This window comes from Anomalospiza imberbis, chromosome 3 (assembly GCF_031753505.1).
Source record: "Anomalospiza imberbis isolate Cuckoo-Finch-1a 21T00152 chromosome 3, ASM3175350v1, whole genome shotgun sequence".
NCBI classification, from domain to species: Eukaryota; Metazoa; Chordata; class Aves; order Passeriformes; family Viduidae; genus Anomalospiza; species Anomalospiza imberbis.
Window position 1 is genome coordinate 6,572,270 of NC_089683.1, and position 20,818 is coordinate 6,593,087.

General features: G+C 47.6%; 1 protein-coding gene across 3 annotated transcripts in view; it reads right to left on the bottom strand.

The window, feature by feature from the left end:
• Positions 1-3,470: 3,470 nt before the first annotated feature.
• The window catches only part of TNFRSF21 (TNF receptor superfamily member 21), a 35,386-nt gene continuing 18,038 nt past the window's right edge, over positions 3,471-20,818 (bottom strand). For all 3 annotated transcript variants that reach the window (XM_068183275.1, XM_068183274.1, XM_068183276.1), the window contains exons 4-7: positions 15,118-15,383; positions 8,499-8,552; positions 5,736-5,955; positions 3,471-4,920 (exon numbers count right to left, since the gene is read on the bottom strand). In XM_068183275.1, coding sequence (XP_068039376.1) covers positions 4,691-4,920; positions 5,736-5,955; positions 8,499-8,552; positions 15,118-15,383 — 770 coding nt within the window. In that variant the 3' untranslated portion in view covers positions 3,471-4,690. The remainder of the gene's footprint in view (positions 4,921-5,735; positions 5,956-8,498; positions 8,553-15,117; positions 15,384-20,818) is intronic.

Consider the following 20,818-nt stretch of genomic DNA (forward strand, 5'->3'; position numbering starts at 1 on the left):
CAGAAAGTAAGGAAAATTAAATTAGAGTATCCCAAAAGAAAGTATAAAGCTCATGGACGCTCACACAGAGAAGCAGCAGCTGCATCCTAAATGGTGTGATAAACCCCTCAGGGGTTGCCATCAGGCAGGTACTTAATGAGTACACAAATGATTGTTCTTTTTATTTCTCCTCCATCTTCCCATTTCCTACCAGTTGCCCTGGAAACTTCCCCTTCGAGGCACTGACAGAAGCAAAGTCCAAGAGGAGAAAAAACCAGCTGCACCACCTTCATTGTGTAAAGTCTGTGGCTAAGTGTGGATATTCTCAGTTCAGTCAGAGAAAAAGAGAAGGTTTTCTAACCAGGCGAAAGCCTGGGAGAGTTGGAAAGGAATGTAAATAATTCTCTAATCTATCTTGTTGTTCACATTGTTTATAGATATGTTCTGCCACCGTGTGTCATTCACTGCACACCAACGGTGTGAGATGTTTTTACTCTAAGACCAATGAAATTAGTCTGCACGATGTTCTCTATATATAGAGCGGTGCAGCCGCGGAGCGGTGCATTTGAAATAAATCAGAGTTCATTCTCTTTGCCTTCTAACTTGGAGTCATTCTCATTACCGTCCTGCTCTACAGCGACAACTAAGTGATGTCAGGGGAGGATTTTGGGGTGAGCTGTGCCTGTGCCAACCTGCCTCCCTCCCACACACTGCACAGCTTGGCCCTGTGGCCCCAGTGATGGGCACAGACCCCCAAGTATCCCCCACAACCCACAGTACCCCCACATCAAGCCCACAGGACATCCTCAGCATTGCCTCCGATGTCCCCACAAGTTGTTCACACAAAGGCTGCCCAGACCATCCCTCCTACACAGACACTGCTGCAATCCTCAGGGATTTGGCTGATACACAAGGAGCCAGAGGGTGAATGACCTCCCAGAAGACCCCGGGGTGCTTCTCCAACCGGGATGTAAGCAGGCACACCCGAAGGGTTGCAATTAATTCCCCATGAGGATAAACTCCGGTTTGGCTAAGGTAGGAGGAAAGTGCACAAGATGTTTTGTTCTTCTGCAGAGAGCACCTGAAATTCATGGGGGAAAAAAAAAAAAAGAGAATTTAAAAATCCAATCCCAATGCTCATTTGCACTGGAGGAATTAAAAGGCCCTGATCAGCAGAGCCAGCCCATCCTGAAATGCCAGGCTGTGCTGGAGGCGTCTCTGGAGGGCTTTGTCCCAGCAAACACTGTCACCCTAAGGCTAAATACGATGTCCGTAAGTCATATCCCAGCCCTAGCAAGCAGGGCTGGGGCAGCAAATGTTTTGTTCAACCCACACCAGAAATTTGGGTCTCTGCTCTGAAGCAAGATGCCCACAGCAGAGAGAGGAGGATGTGCCTTCATCATGCCTGATTTCACAGGCACTACCTCCCAGGATGCCACCCCAGCACCCAAATCCCACCCCTCAAACACCGTGACTGAACAAGGCCAGGCAAGGGGCAAACCCCACCTCTCACCTACAACGCACTCTTAAGTACATTTTCAATGCAGATTTTGTAAAAAATGCATTTTTATGCATATTACATATATTTATAAAGATCTTTATATTCACACATTTACCTTTTTAGCCAAAGACTTCACCCATTTGAGCTGCACATCAGAGTTTGTGCATTGCCCACGATGCCTTGAATAAGACAAAGATGAGAAGCAAGGACAATCTCTGCTGCCACAGAGTTATGCCTCCAGGTCATGAACCCAATGATCCCACCTGCCTGGTTTATTTTCTTAAGGCTTAAGAGAGCTGGCTCAGAGGAAGAGTGGGGGCATGGGGCTTGTGGTTCCTCACACCACCCACACTGCCAGGAAATACCCTGCCTATACGTGGGGCTCAGCTGCTCTCAGATATTTTTTCCCTACACACCCCCGGAGACAGAAAATATTTATATACTATACATCTATAAAAATACATAGTAATAATATAGGAAAATATGTAAATACAGAAATAGCACAATATATTAAAATATTTATGTAGTTTATCTAAATATATAATGTATTTATAAATATATAATAAATATATTGTACACATGTATACATATGTATACAACAAAAAGTTGGAAATCTGAAATGACAGAGCCAGGGAAAAGGTCAATATCCAGGTGCAATCAAAGAAAAGAACCACGCTGGAAGTGGTGCACAGCACAGAGCCAAGGATTGCCCAAGTCTTGGCCAGTTCCACGACCTGCCATCAGGATAAATTAAATGCATCCCCAACAACCCAGGGACCAAACAGCTTTCTTGTGCCTCCTCAGCAGCTCCAGGCCAAGGCACCTCCACAACATGCCTGCTTCGTGGTGTCTCTTCAGCTGGCTAAACCCTCTTCCAGGACTGTTCTTTTTGCTTTACCTTCAACGCCCATCAGAAAACTGAGTGGCTGCCAGGACAGGAAGTGCAGCCGCAGGGTGGGGTTGGTGGTTCCCTGGGAGGGTGGCACGACGGCTGTAGTGCTTACACCCCATGCATTTACCGGGAGAACCCGGACCACCAGAAAAGGACAGTTTTTAACTTCCCAGCTGGACTTGCTCCAAGAACCTGCTAAGGATAATTTAAAGCCAACTATTGATTGAGCGCAGAATTGCACACCTTCCCTCCCCTTACCAATTCTTGCCCAGGTGGATCAACCACCACTGGTCCCAATACCTCTTGCCAACAGGCTGATACTGGGTTCCACCTCAGAACTGCAGGCACTGAGAGCTAAATGTTTAATTGCCACCAAGGGAAAACTCCACCCCAGAGCTCCCAATAAAGGCTCTTGCTATTTGACACTATATTTCATCTGTGCATGTGTTGAAAAGTTTCAATTGTGTACCTATGCATAGTCCTGCACCAGCAATTTCCAGTGCCAGCCAGAAGGAAAACACAGCACCCTCGGTAACAGAAATCACTCTGGAGCCAAGTAAACAAAATGACAGTCTTATAAACCAGAAGCATTTGTCTCATTAAGGATTCAGTTCATAGACAGAATAACAAGGGATGAGTTATTTGGAAGTGTAGACTTTAAGGACATGGGCAATTTAACAGTGACAGAAATGCTGTGACTGCAGGACCTTAGCTCGGGAGTGACTCAGCACAGCAGCTGCTTCCTGGAAAATTAATACTTCAGGCTCCCCAAAATGCCCACAAAGCCTTTGAGAGTTTGCAAAAACTAACCCTGGAAGCCCCATCAGCCATCTGATCTGTCAGTGCTGTGGGGATTAGCACAGGTCCCCCATCCTAGCACAGGGAGGGGACCTGCTGGGAGCTCCAGCAGTGACCGTGGGGACTCAAGGCAGTACTACCAACAGACAGCAATCACATTTTGGCCTCAAAACTACCTCCTCATGACCCCCAAACTCCAAAATTCCCCTCATCACCATGGGCACCCCAAGCAAGCCCCTGCCCCAACTTGGGTGTCCCCTGGGCAAAGGCAGCTGTTAAGGAGATTAACAAAGAATCGTGTCAAGTAACAAACACCTAGTATTTATTAATAAATTAGTACACCAGAAGGCAATTTTTCAATTCATTCCCCTCTTCCCCCACTCCCACCCCTTCCCACAGGGCAGCTCATGCCGCCCTCATATCATTATTTCTTCAAGTTGAGCGTAGTACAGACTGTTTGTTACGGGAGCATAATAATTGCAAATATAATCAGACAGACTTCTTACGATGCAGCTTTTTGTCCCCCACACCCCCCACCCCCGACCTCTTTTAATAAAAAGTGAAGTGTGATTTGAAGAGACTATTGAGACCACATAAGGTCTTCGGAGAACTTATCGGCCACATCTGTATAAAAAACAAGAGACACAAGTGTAAAAGCATAGCTTGGTTTAAGTCTTACAGCACGAGGAGAGCGGGACCACCGGCAGCCTTCGCCTCCCCACGTCCAGCGCTGGCTCCCTTCAGGGCCCCACCATTCCCACACGTGGCAAGGCAGGATAACTCCTTACATTTGACTGGAGGCAAAGGATCTTTCCACTGCCTTGAAGGTTGGTGGGGCTTGACCCTTTCCCTTGTGGTTTAAGCGCTTCTGCTGTAGCGTATTAGGAGCGCGATGCGTTGTCCGGGTGAAAACCATACAATAAATAACCGTGCTAGTAAAATCTCAGCAATGGGTATGAGCCAAACAAGAGTACATAAAAAAAAAAAAGAGTCAGCTCGGGTGGGAATCTTAGCTGCGTTAAAAGACAGTAACCAGCAACAATTAGGGTGGGATTTTTGCATGACTTTGCCATTTACTGCCCTGAGGCAAAGGGAAGTGGTGGGACATGGTCACTCCAAGCAACAGCTTTGACAGAGGAAGGGGATTACAGAGCAATCCCCATTTTGATGTGTTACATTACACCAAATTCGTGATCTTTCAGTTCATTAACTGCGGTTTTGGATTTTTTTTGTTTGCTTTCTTTTTTTTTAAAGTGCATCGGCTGATCTGATTGGAATGAGAACAAGGAGAAGAGAGGCTTGGGGAGGGGGCAGAGGGTGAAAAGACTTGGACTGAGCGATAGAGTTACAGTGGAGGGGGGCAACGCTGGCAAACTGCACCCCCTCCAAAACCAAGGACACCTCAATGAAAATACTGGCCGTATATTCTACAAAAAATCCCGCCTGCGTATTGTTGGTCATCTTAACGAGTGCCAAGCTAGCTCTAGCAGATATTCAGAGAGCGTGCGGTGACCCAGTGCCTACAGTAAATCAGGAAGGTGGCTATAGACAGAGTCCAGGAGGGTCTGGCTGGCTTCCTGGCTCTTGACTCCAGCGATCTCAAATAGCCTGTCCAGCTTGTCTTCGGCCTGCGGGATCTCCTCGATCACGTGGAGCTCCTCGGGGTTGAGGATGTGCAGCATGTCGTCAAAGATGGGCTGCAGGTCGCACGGGTCCAAGCGCACCTGGCGCAGGACAGTGTCCTTCTTTTCTGTAGGAGGAAAGGGGATTGGTCAAGAAACTCCCCAAGAAACCTCTGCTAACCAGGGCTTGTTCTCAGCCCATCTCCTGATGCTGCCTGTGGAGAGGGACATGCCACAAGGAGAACTGAGGGAAAAGGTGGAGGGTGACAAGTGATAGGGATGAGGGAAGATGGGGAAGGCAGTGCTGCCGAGGCACCTCAGCCAGGATCCTGCAAGAGCAAACACAGCATTTGTAAATGCTGAATGGCCAATTCGGAAAAGTGAGGGCAGGAGAGGAGCCAAAAAAGCTGAATTCTGCTCTTTCAAGTTGTTTTTGTTGGGTCAGCTTTATTTTCACACTCAAGTATAAATTTGGTAGATTGACTGAGCTCAGTGTTTCACCTTCATCAGAAATTAAATGCAGCAAGTTAAATGCAGTAAATTAAAGCCCCTAAAACAAAGGGGGATGATAAGGACCAAGAGTGAAAAAAAAAAATTTATAAAACCTGAAATGAGAATCAGTCTGGAAATTACATTCTCTGGTTTAATCTCATGCAGAAATGCATAGGATAACGCAAGAACCAAAAGTCAGGAGAAACAGCCCCAAAAACCCAGTGATGCTTCAACTTCCCTGGCAGAACTTCAAAGAGTTAAAAGCCTTTAAAGATCTTTTTCTGTCTCAAGTCTTTATCATCTTTGCTAATAGGATATTCTGGTCAGGAATCTCTCCTGGAGAGCCAGTTTTCCCAGTTTTTTACTTTAATGATATCGTGTGCTGACCACATGGGACATGCCATGGTGTCCCTTCTGTCCTCCCACTCTGGCCCTGGGTTGGTTTTGGTACCTTTGGTAATAAAAGAGCCTGTCCGGCTGAGCGCGGAGGAGCCGCTGGAGGTGGAGTCGCAGCGCAGGAGAGGCTCGGCTTCGTCGACAAAGAAGCATTTCTTCTCGGAAGGAGAGGGCTCCACGGTGAGCACGGCTGCCTCGGGGGGCTTGGGGCTGGGCGTGGGCATGGGGCTTACCGGGCTGGGGCTCACCGGCAGCGCTAGCTTGTCACCTTCCAGCTTTGGGGGGAGGAAAGAGAGGGAAAATTAACTGGGGGGATGCTACACAACAGGTAACACCCAAACCCACCTGCACCCTGGCTTTCAAAACATTCCAGCCCGCCCTCAGCAAAGGGTGACCTGTTCTGCTGGCTCACAACAGGCCCAGGAGGTGACCCAGGGTGGACATCAGCACTGGCATTTGGCACATCAAGCAGGAGCGGTAACACAACCCACAACCCTTGGGACACCTGGGAGGAGCAACTACTGCACCAGGATGGCATGTGCAACCTCAGCAGAGCATTTCAGGCAGGCTCTCCTTCTCAGACTCAGCTTATTAAAACATAAAGCACAGCTCTCGGGGGTAAGAGGTGATGATGCCCAAAACCTGCTCCACACCTCTTGCTTGCTAAAAGCTGGCTCCACAGCTCCAGCCAGTGCCAAGGCAGCAGGATGAAGGCTGTGAGACCCTTCAGGGATCTCCAGTGCAGCACATGGCTCTGGCAGCTCTACATCAAATTAATGATTTTGCCCCATCTCACCCTTGCTCCCGAGAGCATCCCATTAAAGCCTGATGGGAAAGTCCATCCCACCAGACTCCAAGTTCACAGCAAGGAAGGACAGGCAGGAGCTGGCACTGACCACAGTGTCACCCAAGTGCTTTTGCTTTTTCCTGTCCTGGATGTGAGCCAAGGGCAAACGTTCAGCTCCACAGTTCTGAGGACATCAGGAGCAGCAAGCACTGCTGGGAAGCGCTGCACTGGAAAGCAGCACCATTTGACAAGTGACAGGTGACAAGAGACAGGACAAGATGAAATGGCCTCAAGTTGTGCTAGGGGAGGTTTAGACTGGGGTTTAAGAAAAATTTATTCACCAAAAGAGTGGTCAGGAATTGTAATAGGCTGCCCAGGGAAGTAGTGAAATCACCATCCCTGGAGGCATTAAAAAAATGTCTGGATGTGGCAGCTGGGGACATGGTTTTATGGTAGACTTGGCAGTATTGGCCTAAGGATTGGACTCAATGATCTTAAATGTTATTTCCAACCTTAACAATTCTATGATTCTGTGAATTTGGGTGCTGGTGTGAACCTGCTTCCTAATTTGACTATACTCTGCATGTTTCTTCTTGGAACTTCTTCCTACCTCCAAGACAGTAGCAAACATTATCTACCCTTCTCTGCCCCTCAACATCCCCTCGGGGTGCAAATCTCAAGCAGAGCATTTCTAGTTCCCACTCCCTGCAGGGATGAGATGCCTGGGCCAGCATCCTCACATCCCTGGCTGACAGACTGGGCACTTCTGCAGATGACCAGGTCCCTCTAAACAGGTTATTTTAAGGGCCATCCAATATTTAACCTTTTTTCCCAACCTCATGTCCCTGCTTGACCTGCCAGGGAAAAGAATTGCAAGCCCTGTGCCCATGCAATTCCCTCTCCCAACAGCATTTCACAACCCTGTTTTCTCCTACAGGGGGAAGATCAGGCTATTCCTGTTAACAGGCTTTTACCTACAACCCAGGGATGAAATGCAAAATTGGGATTAAAGGCTGTGGGAAAGGGAGCTGCTAAGCCACCTCCACACCAGCATGGATGTGCCTGAACATTCTTCATCCGTGTTGAGGAATTCACCACCCACAAATCACATGTCTGCTGGGACGCCCATTAGTTCACATTAAATTAACATTGAAGCCTGTTCCTGGTAGAATAAAAGGGGTTTTTTTCTCCCTTCATTGAAAATAAACAGGGGAGGATTTGTTCTAGCACAGTGCATTACGCAATAGGCACGTTAATAATAAAAGTCAGCTTTAATTTTTAATTAAAAGAATCTGCCTTCTCCTCTGAAATTCCCTTTCCAGTACAGCTCATCATGGAGAATCAGCTATGGCCATTAAGGGGGAATATCAAGGGAAGGACCAGGACAGCAGCTGACCACTTTCCAAATTGTAATATGCTCTGATATCCCCTGTAAAAATAACACAGGCTTTAGGAGTTAGTTTTTCCTTGTGCAGCTCATCTACCTAATATTCAACCACAAACCCACCTACCAATTCCCAAAAAGGAGCCTGATGACTGAGCAACAATTGGCCAAGGGAGGGCAGGGAGCAGATAGCTGCCCCAGCTCTGTTTTCCCAGAACCAACTCATTTGAAGTTTAATTAAACAGCTGCTAAAGCACACTAGGAAAGACAAAATCACTCGAGGTTATTTACTGTAGCTGTCCTGGGAGCCCAAAGCCTTCCAAATAGCTGAACACTTGCAAGCTTGAGGCAAAGCAAACAGGATGCTTGGATGTGTGTTAATGTTTAAACCACAGGAAGAAAGCAACTGGGAATGAGGGCTTGGAAAGACCAGGGAATGCAAAAGGTTGCTGTGAGGTGAAGCCTGTGGAATAGGTGTAAAAACACACTATTCATAGCCTGTGACTCACTGCGTTGAAACCACCTTGGACATTCCTATTTTTCTGAACGGTGGTGACTGGGTGAAACCAAGCTCTGGCTGGGGAAAAAAAACCCCAAAAAACCCTCTTGCAACCCTTTTGCCTTTCCAGAGCTATGGGATTTCTCACCTTTACATCCTCATTGCTGGGCTCCTGCGCTTGCCACTGGGGCTGCATCTGCGCCTGCAAAGAGAGACACGTGGGACACTGTTACATGCACAGTCCAGCACGGAAACCAAAGGCACTGCAGTGGCTTTGTCACAACAGCAGCCTCCTACCACCCATAAGAGGTGTTCTGCCAGGTATTTTTTTTAGGTTTTTTCTTTTTTTGAGCACTGCACCAAGAGATTTTCCATGTTAAAAAAGTATTAATAAAAAGAATCCTAAAAGCTCCTGTGTACTTGCAGCCCTTTAGACTGCAGTTCAAGCACCAGCATCCTCTTGGATCCCAACGCAGATGGGAGGGTGCTCTAAGCAGCTCAGGGTGTCTGAAGGCCCTTCCTAAAAGGAAGAAAAAAGGACAGAAGGGGATAGGGGCAGGAGGAAGAGAAGAGGACAGAAGGGGATAGGGGCAGGAGAAGACACAGGCTTGGCTTTGTTTTCTTTCACAGCTGCTCTCACCAGCTCTGTTTGAATGGGTTGGTCCCATTTGCTGCCTCGGTTTTACAGTACTGCAATAAAAACTTAACTCAGACAAACAGAAACTGCAGCTGCTGTGCTAATATTAGGAAGGAACAGCAGCAGGCACTAAAAAACACCCTTCCCTCAGGCGATGCTTCCCAGCAATTCCTCCTGTTTCGGGAACAAAGCAGGCTGGCTGCTGCTGAGGGTGGCTGTGCACCCTCGGGCATGTGGGGGGGATAAATTTAGCACCGAGGCAGTCACTTCCCAGATTCCCTGCCAGAAGATGACACCCGACTGACACCAGCCCTTATTCCCAGGTCTGTTATGCCTCCGTAGGGAATGTAGCAGGAAAAACCCTGGCACATGGAGCGGGGTGGGCCGGGCAGCAGCCTGGCACAGGTGATGCTGCAGGCAGAGTGCTGCTGGTGTGGAATGCTCTTGCTGTGGACCCCACAGGGGCAGGGAGGATCTCTGTGGATCAGCAGCTTCATGGTGGTTGGGGGTCCCCCCTGGGGGCAGACAGACAGACCCTGGCAGGTCAAACACCACTGGCAGGGCCATGAGGTCTCACCGAGGTGTCAGAGAAGGGCAGTGATGATGTGTGGTGCTGCAGAGCAGAAGGCATGTCCCCTGCCAGGATGGGAAGACCATGAGGGTGCTGGGGTGGGAAAGCCCAAATTTCCTCTCCGTGCCCTTCACCTCACCCGTGTGGTTTCAGGAGAATGCTCAACCCCTCTCTGTGGTGGAGCCTCTTCCCTTAACACAAGGCACCTGGGGAAGAGGGCTCAAGTCCAGCCTCACATGACTCGGGATGGGCAATGCTGGGTCTGGGCAGCGTTTAGATGCCATAACCAAAACTGCAGCCACCCACAGAGGAAACAGCTCTTCCCCATCAGCCCTGCCCTGGCGGTCTGTGGGCTGAGTGCTTCTCAAGCAGATAATTTCTCCAGGAGAGCCTCTGCTGGCTTCTCCATTCTGTGGATTTGCCCACTCACTTTTTCAACTCAAACCATAATGAAGAGGTGATGAAACCCTGATGAAGAGGTTTCAAACCCAATTACAGGCTGAGTTAGCGATACTGAGTTTGGCTAGCAGAAGAAACCATCTTCTAGTTTCCTCTTACGCTCCCAAATCCATCACACTGCAAACACAGACGCCAGGAGATGTGGCCACCATATCAGGGAAATCTCAATATCACTGCACATATAAGGTTTATCTTTTTGTGTTTATGCTGTTTCTCTTTGCATTTCTTTATGAATTATTAAATTTTGTTTATTGAACATTCTCCAGCATAGTTCAAACCCAATGTCAGTTTGCTGAAAATCGAGTCATGGCTTAGAGCAAACCTGGAGCAATGCTCACTCCAGCAAAACCCAGCCAGCCCTACACCTTCCCCAGGGCTCTGGCCACTTCACTTTACAGCTTTGTGCCTCAAATAAAACCTGATGCAACTCCAGAAGGCAATTTTGTTCTTTTCCTGGCTTCCTGGGCACTTCCCATCCCTCAGACCACAGGCCCCTCTGGCTGGGAAATCCATCCAACAGCTTTACTCTCACTCCACTGCTGGCACGTGAACACAGCACAAACTTAATTCCTAATTACTGGGCCCAGCCCGGTCCTGCATTGCCACAAGAGGAAGTGAAGGAGATGGGTGGGAGCTGACAGGGACAGAGTTTGAGGAACACTGCTCCAGGCTCTTGACTACCCCCTCAGGGTTTTGACCTGGGAAAGAACAAGAGAAGGAGCCACAAGGCCCTGCCACAGCCACGTGCCTGGACATGGAGTTGCTTTCACATCCTCTTCTCCTCTGAAATACCCCAAAACCCCACAGCTTAACCTCACACCAGCCCCAGACTTGACACATCTGCTGATTCACGGGATTATATGCAGCATGAAATTAGCCACAAAACTAAACCTTGCTTGGCTTGGGGCTGTAGGCTTCCCCTCTCCACTTTCAACATCTCCCCTTGTTCACGGTTTGGGTTTGTTTCTCAGCTTTGCTGAGGCTGTGCTGCTGAATGCCCTGAGTGAGGCTGTTTGCTTCCCTTCCATTCAGCCCCTGAAATATTTCAGCCGAGGCCAGCTGAGCCATAAATAAAATGATAAGAGCTTAAAGCACTGCTCACAGCAGGACACTCAGGGGAGCCAGTGCGGCCCAGCTATGCCAGCTCCACCCCAGGCCAGCCCAGGTGAGTGCAGAGCCCCTTGGTAGCTGCAAAATGCTGTTATGCACCACAAGGAAAAAAAAAAAAAAAAACAACAAACCTCTCATTACCCAGTGGATACTGGTAAAAATCAGTTTTTCTGATATCAACCCCAAAATATGAGAATTGCAGTTTGCTGGGATGGCAGAGAAAAACCTCTCCCTTCTTCCCCCCCACTCTTTCCCCTGTTTTTGTTGTTAGCACCACTAATTTGGGATGCACCTGTGCCTGATAAGCAGTGCTCAGGCTTGCCACTGTCTGGCAAACCTGCCTGTGAGGGCACAGATTTTGCAAACCTTGAGTCCAACAAACATTTGTGGCCAGGACCAGGCTTTAACAGGAGCCATGTGAGTTAAATGCACCCCTAAAAACCTTCCCACAGCTTCTGCACTCACTATATTTTCTGGCTCAGCTGCAAAAAATCCCCCAGTAAAATGATTCAGAGGGCTAATCTCGGTTTAACCTAAATTCATCCAGCGCCATGCAAAACCATCATAATCTCCCACAGCTATAAAAGCAGGCAAGTCTGCAGCAGAGCTGTTCCTCACCTGAAGGAAAATGTTCCTGCCTCATGCTGTAACACTCCAGAGACTCTCATTAATTCCTCTATTCCTTTCAGGGGTTGTAAATATTTGGATTTCAGAGCATGAAAGGCTGTCGAGGGAACAGTGCTCTACAGGAGAGAGCAGCTTTGCCTTCATAGGTTTTACAAGTTGAAGGCAGACACCAGATTAAGGATTTAAAAGAAGGGTGCAATAGTGGGTGGGATGAAATGTGTTTAGGGCACTGGTTTGCCATCTGAGAACTACAACAATAACAACTTTTACCCATGACGTGGGGGCATCAGTGCTTTCTTACAACACAGGGATTGTGCAAAGAGATGGGGAAACTCCATTTTGCACCCAGGGATGCTGGGTAGAGCCAAAGGCATCCCAGACAGCACAGCCATCTGTGCATCCATCCCTCCTGGGCTCATGTAGGATACACCAGCACACGTTGGAGACTCACTGCTGGCTCAGGTCACCCTAAGGGCATCGTGCTGTTATCTAGACTCACAAAATGGTTTGGGTTGGAAGGGATCTTAAAGCTCATCTTGTTCCAACACCCTGCCATGGGCAGGGACACCTTCCTCTAAACCAGGTTGTTCCAAGCCCTGTCCAACCTGGCCTTGAACACTTACAGGAATGGGACAGGGAGGATGCATGTATTTGTATTGCTTATTAGAGTCCTCATTCCCCTACAGCACCAACAACTCTTTTCATTCTCTTTTCTTGTTTTTGGGTTTTTTTTTTTTTTTTTGCAAGACTCCTTCTGCAGGGCTGGAGACCACAGCGCCCACTCTTGCCACCAACAGGGTGACCCTTTCCTCTGGATCAAACCGCTTTGGTGCAGAGAGAAACTGCCTCAATTTATCTGTGTTTGGATAGACAAATCACCCAGAGCCAAACCTCAATTAGCTCTAACTAAAGGCTTTCCAACCAGCAGATTAAAAAAACCCCAAAGATCAACCTCATCATCCTCCATGCCTGCTCCTGGGCACCAAGCTCTTGGCTTCCTGGACTGTTGTGATGATGATGAGCCACCAGCACAATTCTCCAGGGATTTGGTCTCCCATGCACAAACTGCTTCCAGTGTTCCCTGCAGGGCCATTGTATCACCACCCACATCGACAGCACAGGAGCCAGCTCAGGGAGAGGAGGCAGACAGGTTCCAGCAGGCAGCACCTCACAGAAACACAATGTGCTGCCTGCTGGATCTGTACCCTGGGGTGCTGCCAGGCTGTGACACCCCACACACAGCTCCAGAATCTCCAGGGCAGGGCAGTGGCCAACTCCTAAGGTTGATCATGAGGGATGCTCATCTGAAAAAGCCCTATCAGGTGAATAGGGAAAGAGGATGTGACAGCTTGGATGAAATTGTTAAAAAACAACTCCTTTGCTGAAATTAGCCAAATTTCTCATGTGGACTCAACCCACCTGCTTGAAAGATCAACAACCCAATTTTACTCATTTCTAGAAAAACAAGTGAAACTGATGGGGAACCACCCCAGGGTACAGGTTTGCTGGACACTAGAAAAGACAACACACTGTTTTAAAAAACACAGAGATACAGGAAAGCTGTTTGAGAGGTCCAGGAGACTTGCATACAGCTATCCTTGAGATTTGGGTTTGCTCATTCTCTGGAACATCTGCTGGCTGTATTTTCAGAGTTATGGACACAGCTTGTGGTGACTCCATCACTGGGAGTCCTCCACCCTGACAGGGCACCCCATAAATCCTGCTCAAGGAGCCACCACCTGCATTCTGTACTGTTTGAAAAGCATAACCTGATTGTATGCATAACCTGGCCAAAAGAGCCAGGGGCAATCAGCGCTGCACAGCCCAAGTCTGTTAATTACGTGCCATGCTGAGGAGCAAGTCCCATGTTTTATCCAACGTCCTTGCTCAGAGCTTTGTCACAGTATTCAAAGTCAAAGCAGTAAATACAAGGACACAGTTTACTACCTGCTCCAGGAGAGCAAGAGGACAACATGTCCTTCTGGGACAGTGCACATGCTAGAAACCTTAACTCATATGTGCAAAATGGCAATTTTCTCTGCTTTTCTTCTCTTCCTAAACACAGCTTTGTCTTGGTTTTTTTAATTTTATTTTTTACACCAATGAGAAGGCCACGTGCTGCTTAGTTACCAGGAGTTGAAAGGAAAAAAACAGCAACTGAGCAGGAGCAGGAAAGATCAGGCAGCTGGCAAAGCTAACCTATGCAAGATCTGGGCAGGATGTTCAGCACACGCCTGACTCAGGGTCTCTCTGAAACACAAGCCCAGGGCTCTTGCCAAAACATCCCAACTTCTGATTTCATACAATGGTCACAAAGGAATAAGGTGTTTCATACACTAAGCAAAATAATTTATATGACACAGTGAAGGGATCAAATGAAATAATTTAAGATATGCAACACAGTGAAGGCATCACAGACCCTCATATAAGGGGAAGTCTGTGATGGTCAAAGCAGAATCTGGGAATCCCCTGCCCTGACAAACGCTCTGTTCCAGAAGCTCTATTGTGACCGAAGTTCCACATTGCCAAATCCCCACCAAGAGCCCAGAGAGGTCTGCAAGCACCCACCTGCTCTCCTTTGGGTGTGGGTCAGTGCTAAGGCAATGGGAAGTGTTTCACCAACCAGTTTAGAGGGAAGAGCCATGCCTCAATCACAGCTATTTCCATCTACATGTTGTCCCAGTGGCTTCTATGTTTAGAAAAAGCCCCACTCAACACCTTTACAAACAGTTCTGGCAGACCACTGAGTTATCAGAGCCAAAAAGCTGAAACAAGTGAGGCAGCAGTGGCCAAAACAAATCTGCAAAGGTCACTGAAGCACCTCCTGATGACTTACACCCTGCTGAGAACCTACTGCAGGATCTTCTGCAGCAATTTATTTATTCTCCCAAAATACAGGACAGTTTAAGGCCAGCACTGCCAAAGAAGAGCAACAACTCTGGAGGACTGCATGCATGGCCTCTCCCATGCCACCAGTCACCTTCTTGGAGGAATCAACATTTAGTGCTCAAGCGTACTTAGCCCTTCTCACAAATTCACAGCATTTGAGAGCAAGTTTAAAGGGGGATGCTTTTTCCTCCATGTTCCTGGCAAAAGGGCTCATGTACCAGATCCGAATGGTGATCTCCAGAGATATATGCAAAGCACGTGGGACTCTAGAGCCCATCAAAACTTTGACTGGGATTTGAGCAAACATTGGCAAAGCCTTGCTCAAAAGCAATGCACAGCTTCAACACAACCCCCAAGGAGCTCCATGATAAGAGGGAGCTACTTGGCCATGAGCTAAGCTCAAGGCCACAGTCGTGTCCCACGCCACCACGTCTCACAAGGTGAGACCTGCACCAAAGCCCAGCCCGGCGTTACCGGTGTGGTGTCCTCCATGAGGCCGCGGATCTTCTCCACCACGTCGTTGCGGCGGTGCTGGCGGAGCGCGCTGATGAGCTGGGCCAGGCTGGCCTCGGGCCCTCGGATGGTCCAGTGCTGCAGGGCGGCGTAGGCGCGCTCGTGGTCGGCCGCATAGCCATTGGAGAAAGCCGCCACCTCCCGCTCGCTGGCATTGCACAGGAACTGGTAGATGTCCTTCCACTGGCTCCCCACCTGGGCTGCCACCAGCTTGAGGATGTCGATGCCTGCGGGACAGAGAAGCCACAGGTGAGGCAGTGGGGTCTGCAGACATCAGGTCTAGCAAAGCTTTTCTCATCCCCAGATGGCCACACTTTGCTTTTCTTGGATAGGTCTTTGAGATTTTGTTGTAATTATTATTATTGTTGCTTTAACACCTTTTTTGAGTTCAGGCTGCAGAGAAGCAGCACCCATAACATGCTGAACAGCTGCTGTGCCTGTAAACTGACCCATCAGTTAATCCAACACACTCTAAAATAAATAATTTACTTGTAAAATCTCCTGCACTCTTTAGCACAGGAAGACCCTGTGTACTCAGCCACCACACGGCTGCAGGACCAGGGTGGAAGAGCACATGCTCACCTACATGCCTGCACTGCAGCCACTACCTTGAGAGAGCTGGATTAAGAGGTGAGTCACCAAAGCACCTCTATAAAGATGAGTATTTCCATAACAAGCACATACAGCAGCTAGGATTGCATTCAGAGCCATTTCCCCTGCAGACAGGTGGGATGATTCAGTAATGAGCTGGGAGATGGTGTGTCAGGTGAGCATTGGGTGAATGGAAGATCGGGTAGGAAACTAGACAGCAAAAAGGCAGAGTTTCCCCCTGAAAACACTTGAGACATCCTGGCTCAAGACCATGAGGGTTTTCTCCGTGTAGGTCAGGGAGCAATGCAAACAGCACACTTATCCTTGAGTCTACTAAAGGTCAGGAGTCAAAGATTCAAATAAAACCATATCTCCTCCAAAATAACTAATTAACCCTGTTTTATCAAGCTGAGCAACACCTTGTTTCAAACAGCAACGTGAAGGGTCAGCATCTGTGAGAGGCAAAGAGAAGCTCACTTTTTCCAGAGAGATAACCACACCTTAGGTTTCCTCCCAAGCCAGTGTGCCCCCATGGCTAGAGGGAGCACTTCTCTTTCCCTCTGCAGGCACAACAGCAAAAACAGCTGCTTACAGAAGAATATCATAGCTGGGGTTTTCAGCTGCCCTAAAATTTAACACTTTCTAATGCAGTTTAACCTGCACCAAAACCTTCCACTGCACCTTCAGTTCACAGCTCTGATACAGCCAAATATATACATACATAGATACAAAAAAAACTATAGAAACTATACAGACTGATACAGGTATCCCATTTTATACATGAGCATGTGTATATACACACATGGATATACAGTACACATTTTTGTATCTCTCTATGTATTACATAGATATTTTATAAAGATGTGTGTACATATATGTATGTGGCCTGGACACCAGATGCCCACTGAAGCTGTTCTATACCTGCCTTCCTCAGCTGAGAAAATATAACAAGATATAACGAACGGCTCATGGGTTGAGATACAGGCAGGGAGAAATCCCTCACCAGTGACTGTCACTGGCAAACCAGACTCAGCTTGGGGAAATTAGTTTTACTTTTTGCTAATCAATTCAGAACAGGGTAATGGGAAATAAAAACTAAATCCCTTCCCACCCATCTCTCCCTTTTTCCCAGGTTTAACTTCACTCCTAAATTCTCTTCCTCCTCCCCTCAGCAGTGAGCGGAGAATGGGATCTGTGGTCAGTCCACCACACACTGTCTCTGCTGCTCCTTTCTCCTCATGGGGATGAATCCTCACACTCCTCCCTTGCTCCAGCATGGCAGGTCCCTTCCAGAGGTCCTGCCAGCAAACCTGCTCCAGCATGGTCTCCTCTCTCCCCCTCCTTTTTCACTGACCCTGGTGCCTGCAGAGCTGTTGCTCTCACGTGTTCTCACTCCTCTCTCTACTGGCTGAAGTTAACAGCTTTTTTTTTTTTGCCCCTCTTTTTAAATCTGTTGTCCCAGAGGCACTCCCACCATTCCCGATGGCCTCAGCCTTGGACATTGGTGGGTCCATTCTAGAGCTGGCTGGCATTGGCTCCCCTGGACACAGGTGAAGCTTTTGGCAGCTTCTCGCAGGACCCACCCCTGGTAGGCCCCTGCTATCAAAACCTGACCGTACAAATCCAATACAATATACACACATATCTCTAAAGTATCTATTCACCCTGATGTATTTTTATATGTATTTGTGTATATATGTGTATGTATTATACATACTTCTGTATATCTCTATATTTAACATAGGTATGTTACATATATATGTACATATGCTTATATAAAAAGAAGTATGTAAAAAACTATAAAGCTTCACAAAGATATTTTTGATGAAACCTCTTCTCACTTAAGGAAAGCTTATCAAACCTGCTATATATAGACTTTAGTTTTCACTTCCAAACTAGATAACACAGCCTTGAGCCCACAGTTCTTGGAGCATCCACAGATGGTGCTAAACCTGCTCTAAATCAGGAACACCAAAGTACAAACCACATTTGGTACTTCCCCGTCCTCCTCCCACCACAACCACCACACCTCCCTCCCCAGCTGTTTCCAGACACGTGCTTGTACCATCTCACATGGAGTTGTGAGAGCTGGGGCTTCTCCTAACCAGAAAAGCTTGGCCCACCAGCCCAGCATGGGGAATGCAGCACACCCAAAAAACCCAAGCAAACCACAGGGCTTGGTTCTAACCATGGAGAAAAGGCTGTGAACCTGCTACTGGGATTTATTCTGGGGTGACTGATGTGACTCAGCTCATTAGATACTGGTGCACACTGCATCACAACAGAGCAGCAGGAATTAAGCCTGGTTTTGTTAATGCTTCCCATTACTCAGATGAAGACCCAGTGGCCCTCAGTTGAAGGGACTGAGCTGTGTGCTTCCAGGCAAATCCCAAATTACTCTCCCTCCATGACTGCATCCAGGCTAGCTGTGCAGAAGAACAGGCAGTCCAGACCACACTGGCAGCCAAGCCCTTGTGCCTTCTGATATCACACACCTGGGTTGGTAAGAAGCCTGAAAGACAACTGAGGTTTGGAGTCAGGTCCTTTAGAGCAGAAAATCCAACTGCTTTTTGCATAAAACCAGCAAAATGCCTGATTTATGCAGCGCTGCTTGATTTTATCACTGAATCCAGGGGATAAAAAAAGTAAAATCCATGAATACAAGGAGAGAAAAAGCTCTGCGAGGCTTGTGCACCAAGGTAATGACAGCAATGCAAAGAGGGATAATCATGTGTGGTACTGCTAATTATATATCCATATATAGATATATAGATAATGACTTATGCACTGAGATACAGATATATACAGGTATAGAGTATAGGTATAGAGAGAATATTTAAGTCATTATCTCACTGCATAAATCTTGCAGAGCTTCTTTACTCTCATATTCAGCAATTTTTTTGCTAGGTTGATATATATATACACACACATACACACACACACACAGAAAGTGAGAGATAGAGAGAGAGGGAGACAATGCTGCCCATTTTTTAATGTACACACACACATCAAGTGAGCAGCACCAGGTCTCCCTGCCAGTGCTGCCCTGCAGTGAGACAATGACCTATGGCTGGGTGGGAGCTTTGCCCACACCCACTCCCATGCACATCAAACACACAGAAGCATTAAAACATAATTTGCTGGTTTATGATCCCCACGTGGAACATCTAGTCAACCCAGACAAGGAAAAACCCATATACTACCTGCTCCCATGTACTTATTTAATGCTGACAAATCCCAGTGTTTAAGACTGCTGTACTGGTGAGAGAAGTCTTCAGCTGCTCACAACTTGATTTGCACCGGTTTTATGCGGCAGCACGACATTTAAGTACAAATGTTCTCGCTCAGGATTTATGACAAAGCGCTCATGCTTCTACTGACATTTTCAAGTTTAGTATATTTAACCTCACTGCTCAATAAATTGGGCCCATAAACATGTTTATGTCCCTTGGCTATAACATCCCTGGGCACAAGAACATACCAGGCAGCCGAGGACTTAATGGCGCGTAATAATCTTTGAAGAACAAATGTTCCATTAAAAATGAATTTGGAAATGTCTACCTTAATACTATAAGAACCTTAAACTCATTTTCTTGCAACTATTAAATGAATTTAAGGCCCATATGTTCGCTACATCCACTACAATATTGTGCAAACAAAACCCAGAGAGATATGAAAAGACGCAGACAAGAGTGCAGATTTGGCTCCAGTCAGTAAGAAAAACATTGCTCCCTCTGCTCTTAAAAAATAAGATTAAAACCATTACATGACAGGATGCAGATGCATGCTGCCAAGTATTACTGCCCACACTAAAATAAAATGCTTATAATAAGCTTATCAGCCTACTACTTCCATATTTCCAGTAGTCCTACAAACTGGAGCAAAAATCCCAGCTCCACCACAGGTCCTGGATCTTCTCCTCCCTGAGCCATGTGGACCTTCTCCCACCATGCCCATCTGCACAGCAGGGCTGGAGATGGTGCTCAAAGACCTCCAGACCGCAGCAATCCCAAGTAAAACAGCCAAGCTCAGCAGAGATGGTGCTTTAACCCACACATTTCATGCTTCCCATGAGAGGCTGGTCACAGCCACGTTGGTGCTATGCTAAAGCTGCTCCAAGCTCTCCACAGCCTGAGTCGTCCTCCTTTTTTACCATAGGCCACAGGAACAGCCTGGGAGAGCCGTCACCATCCTGCTACTAAAGTGGGAGACAGCTCCACCCCTCTTCCATGTCAGGAACCATCACCACTGATCACCCACCTTTTCTCATGCCTCAGACAATGGAATTAAAGAACACCCACGGCTGCATGCGGCTGAGTTGTGGTTTCGAGATGTGCTTTCCATGGTCAGGCAAGGACAGATCTGAAGGATCCAGCACATCCATACATGTCTTAGGTACCTGAGCAGGTGGCATTTCAATTGTCATTATCTTAACACTGAAAGTCTCTAAATGCTGTGCTGGGCTATACCATGTATCCCCCTAATATTTTAAGGTGGTGATAACCACATCTTCAAGCTAGGACAAGGCCAAGATGTCGTGCACAAGCCAGTGGGAAGCCCAAGGGAGTATGCATACACATAGGAACACAGGCACAACCAGGCCCATCTACAGCCAGGGCAAACTGGGATAAATGGAGACAAGCCTGGAAATGGACAAATGCCTCCAGAGTGGCACAAGCAAACATAAGTCCTGCCTCTCCAGAAAGGTCCTCCCTTCAGCTCATCTACAAAGATGCTGAGCTGAAGGGAGGACCTCCCTGGAGAAGCAGGGCCTTCCACTTCTCTATAGCCTCCATTCAGGTAGTCATACAGAGTGATAAGGTCTCCCCTGAGCCTCCTTTTCTCCAGGCTAAACAGCCCCATCTCCCTCAGCTGCTTCTCCTCAGACTTGTGCTCCAGCCCCTTCACACCTGCTCCACTGCCCTTCTCTGGACACTGCTCACCTCTGTCTCATCTTCCCCATAAACACGATTTCAGTTTATTCAGTGACTTCCACTTGCTTGTTTTGAATCTGGTTCAAGATTTTTCCCATCCACTTCCTTCTCCTTCAGAAGTGCCCCGCCTCACTGCG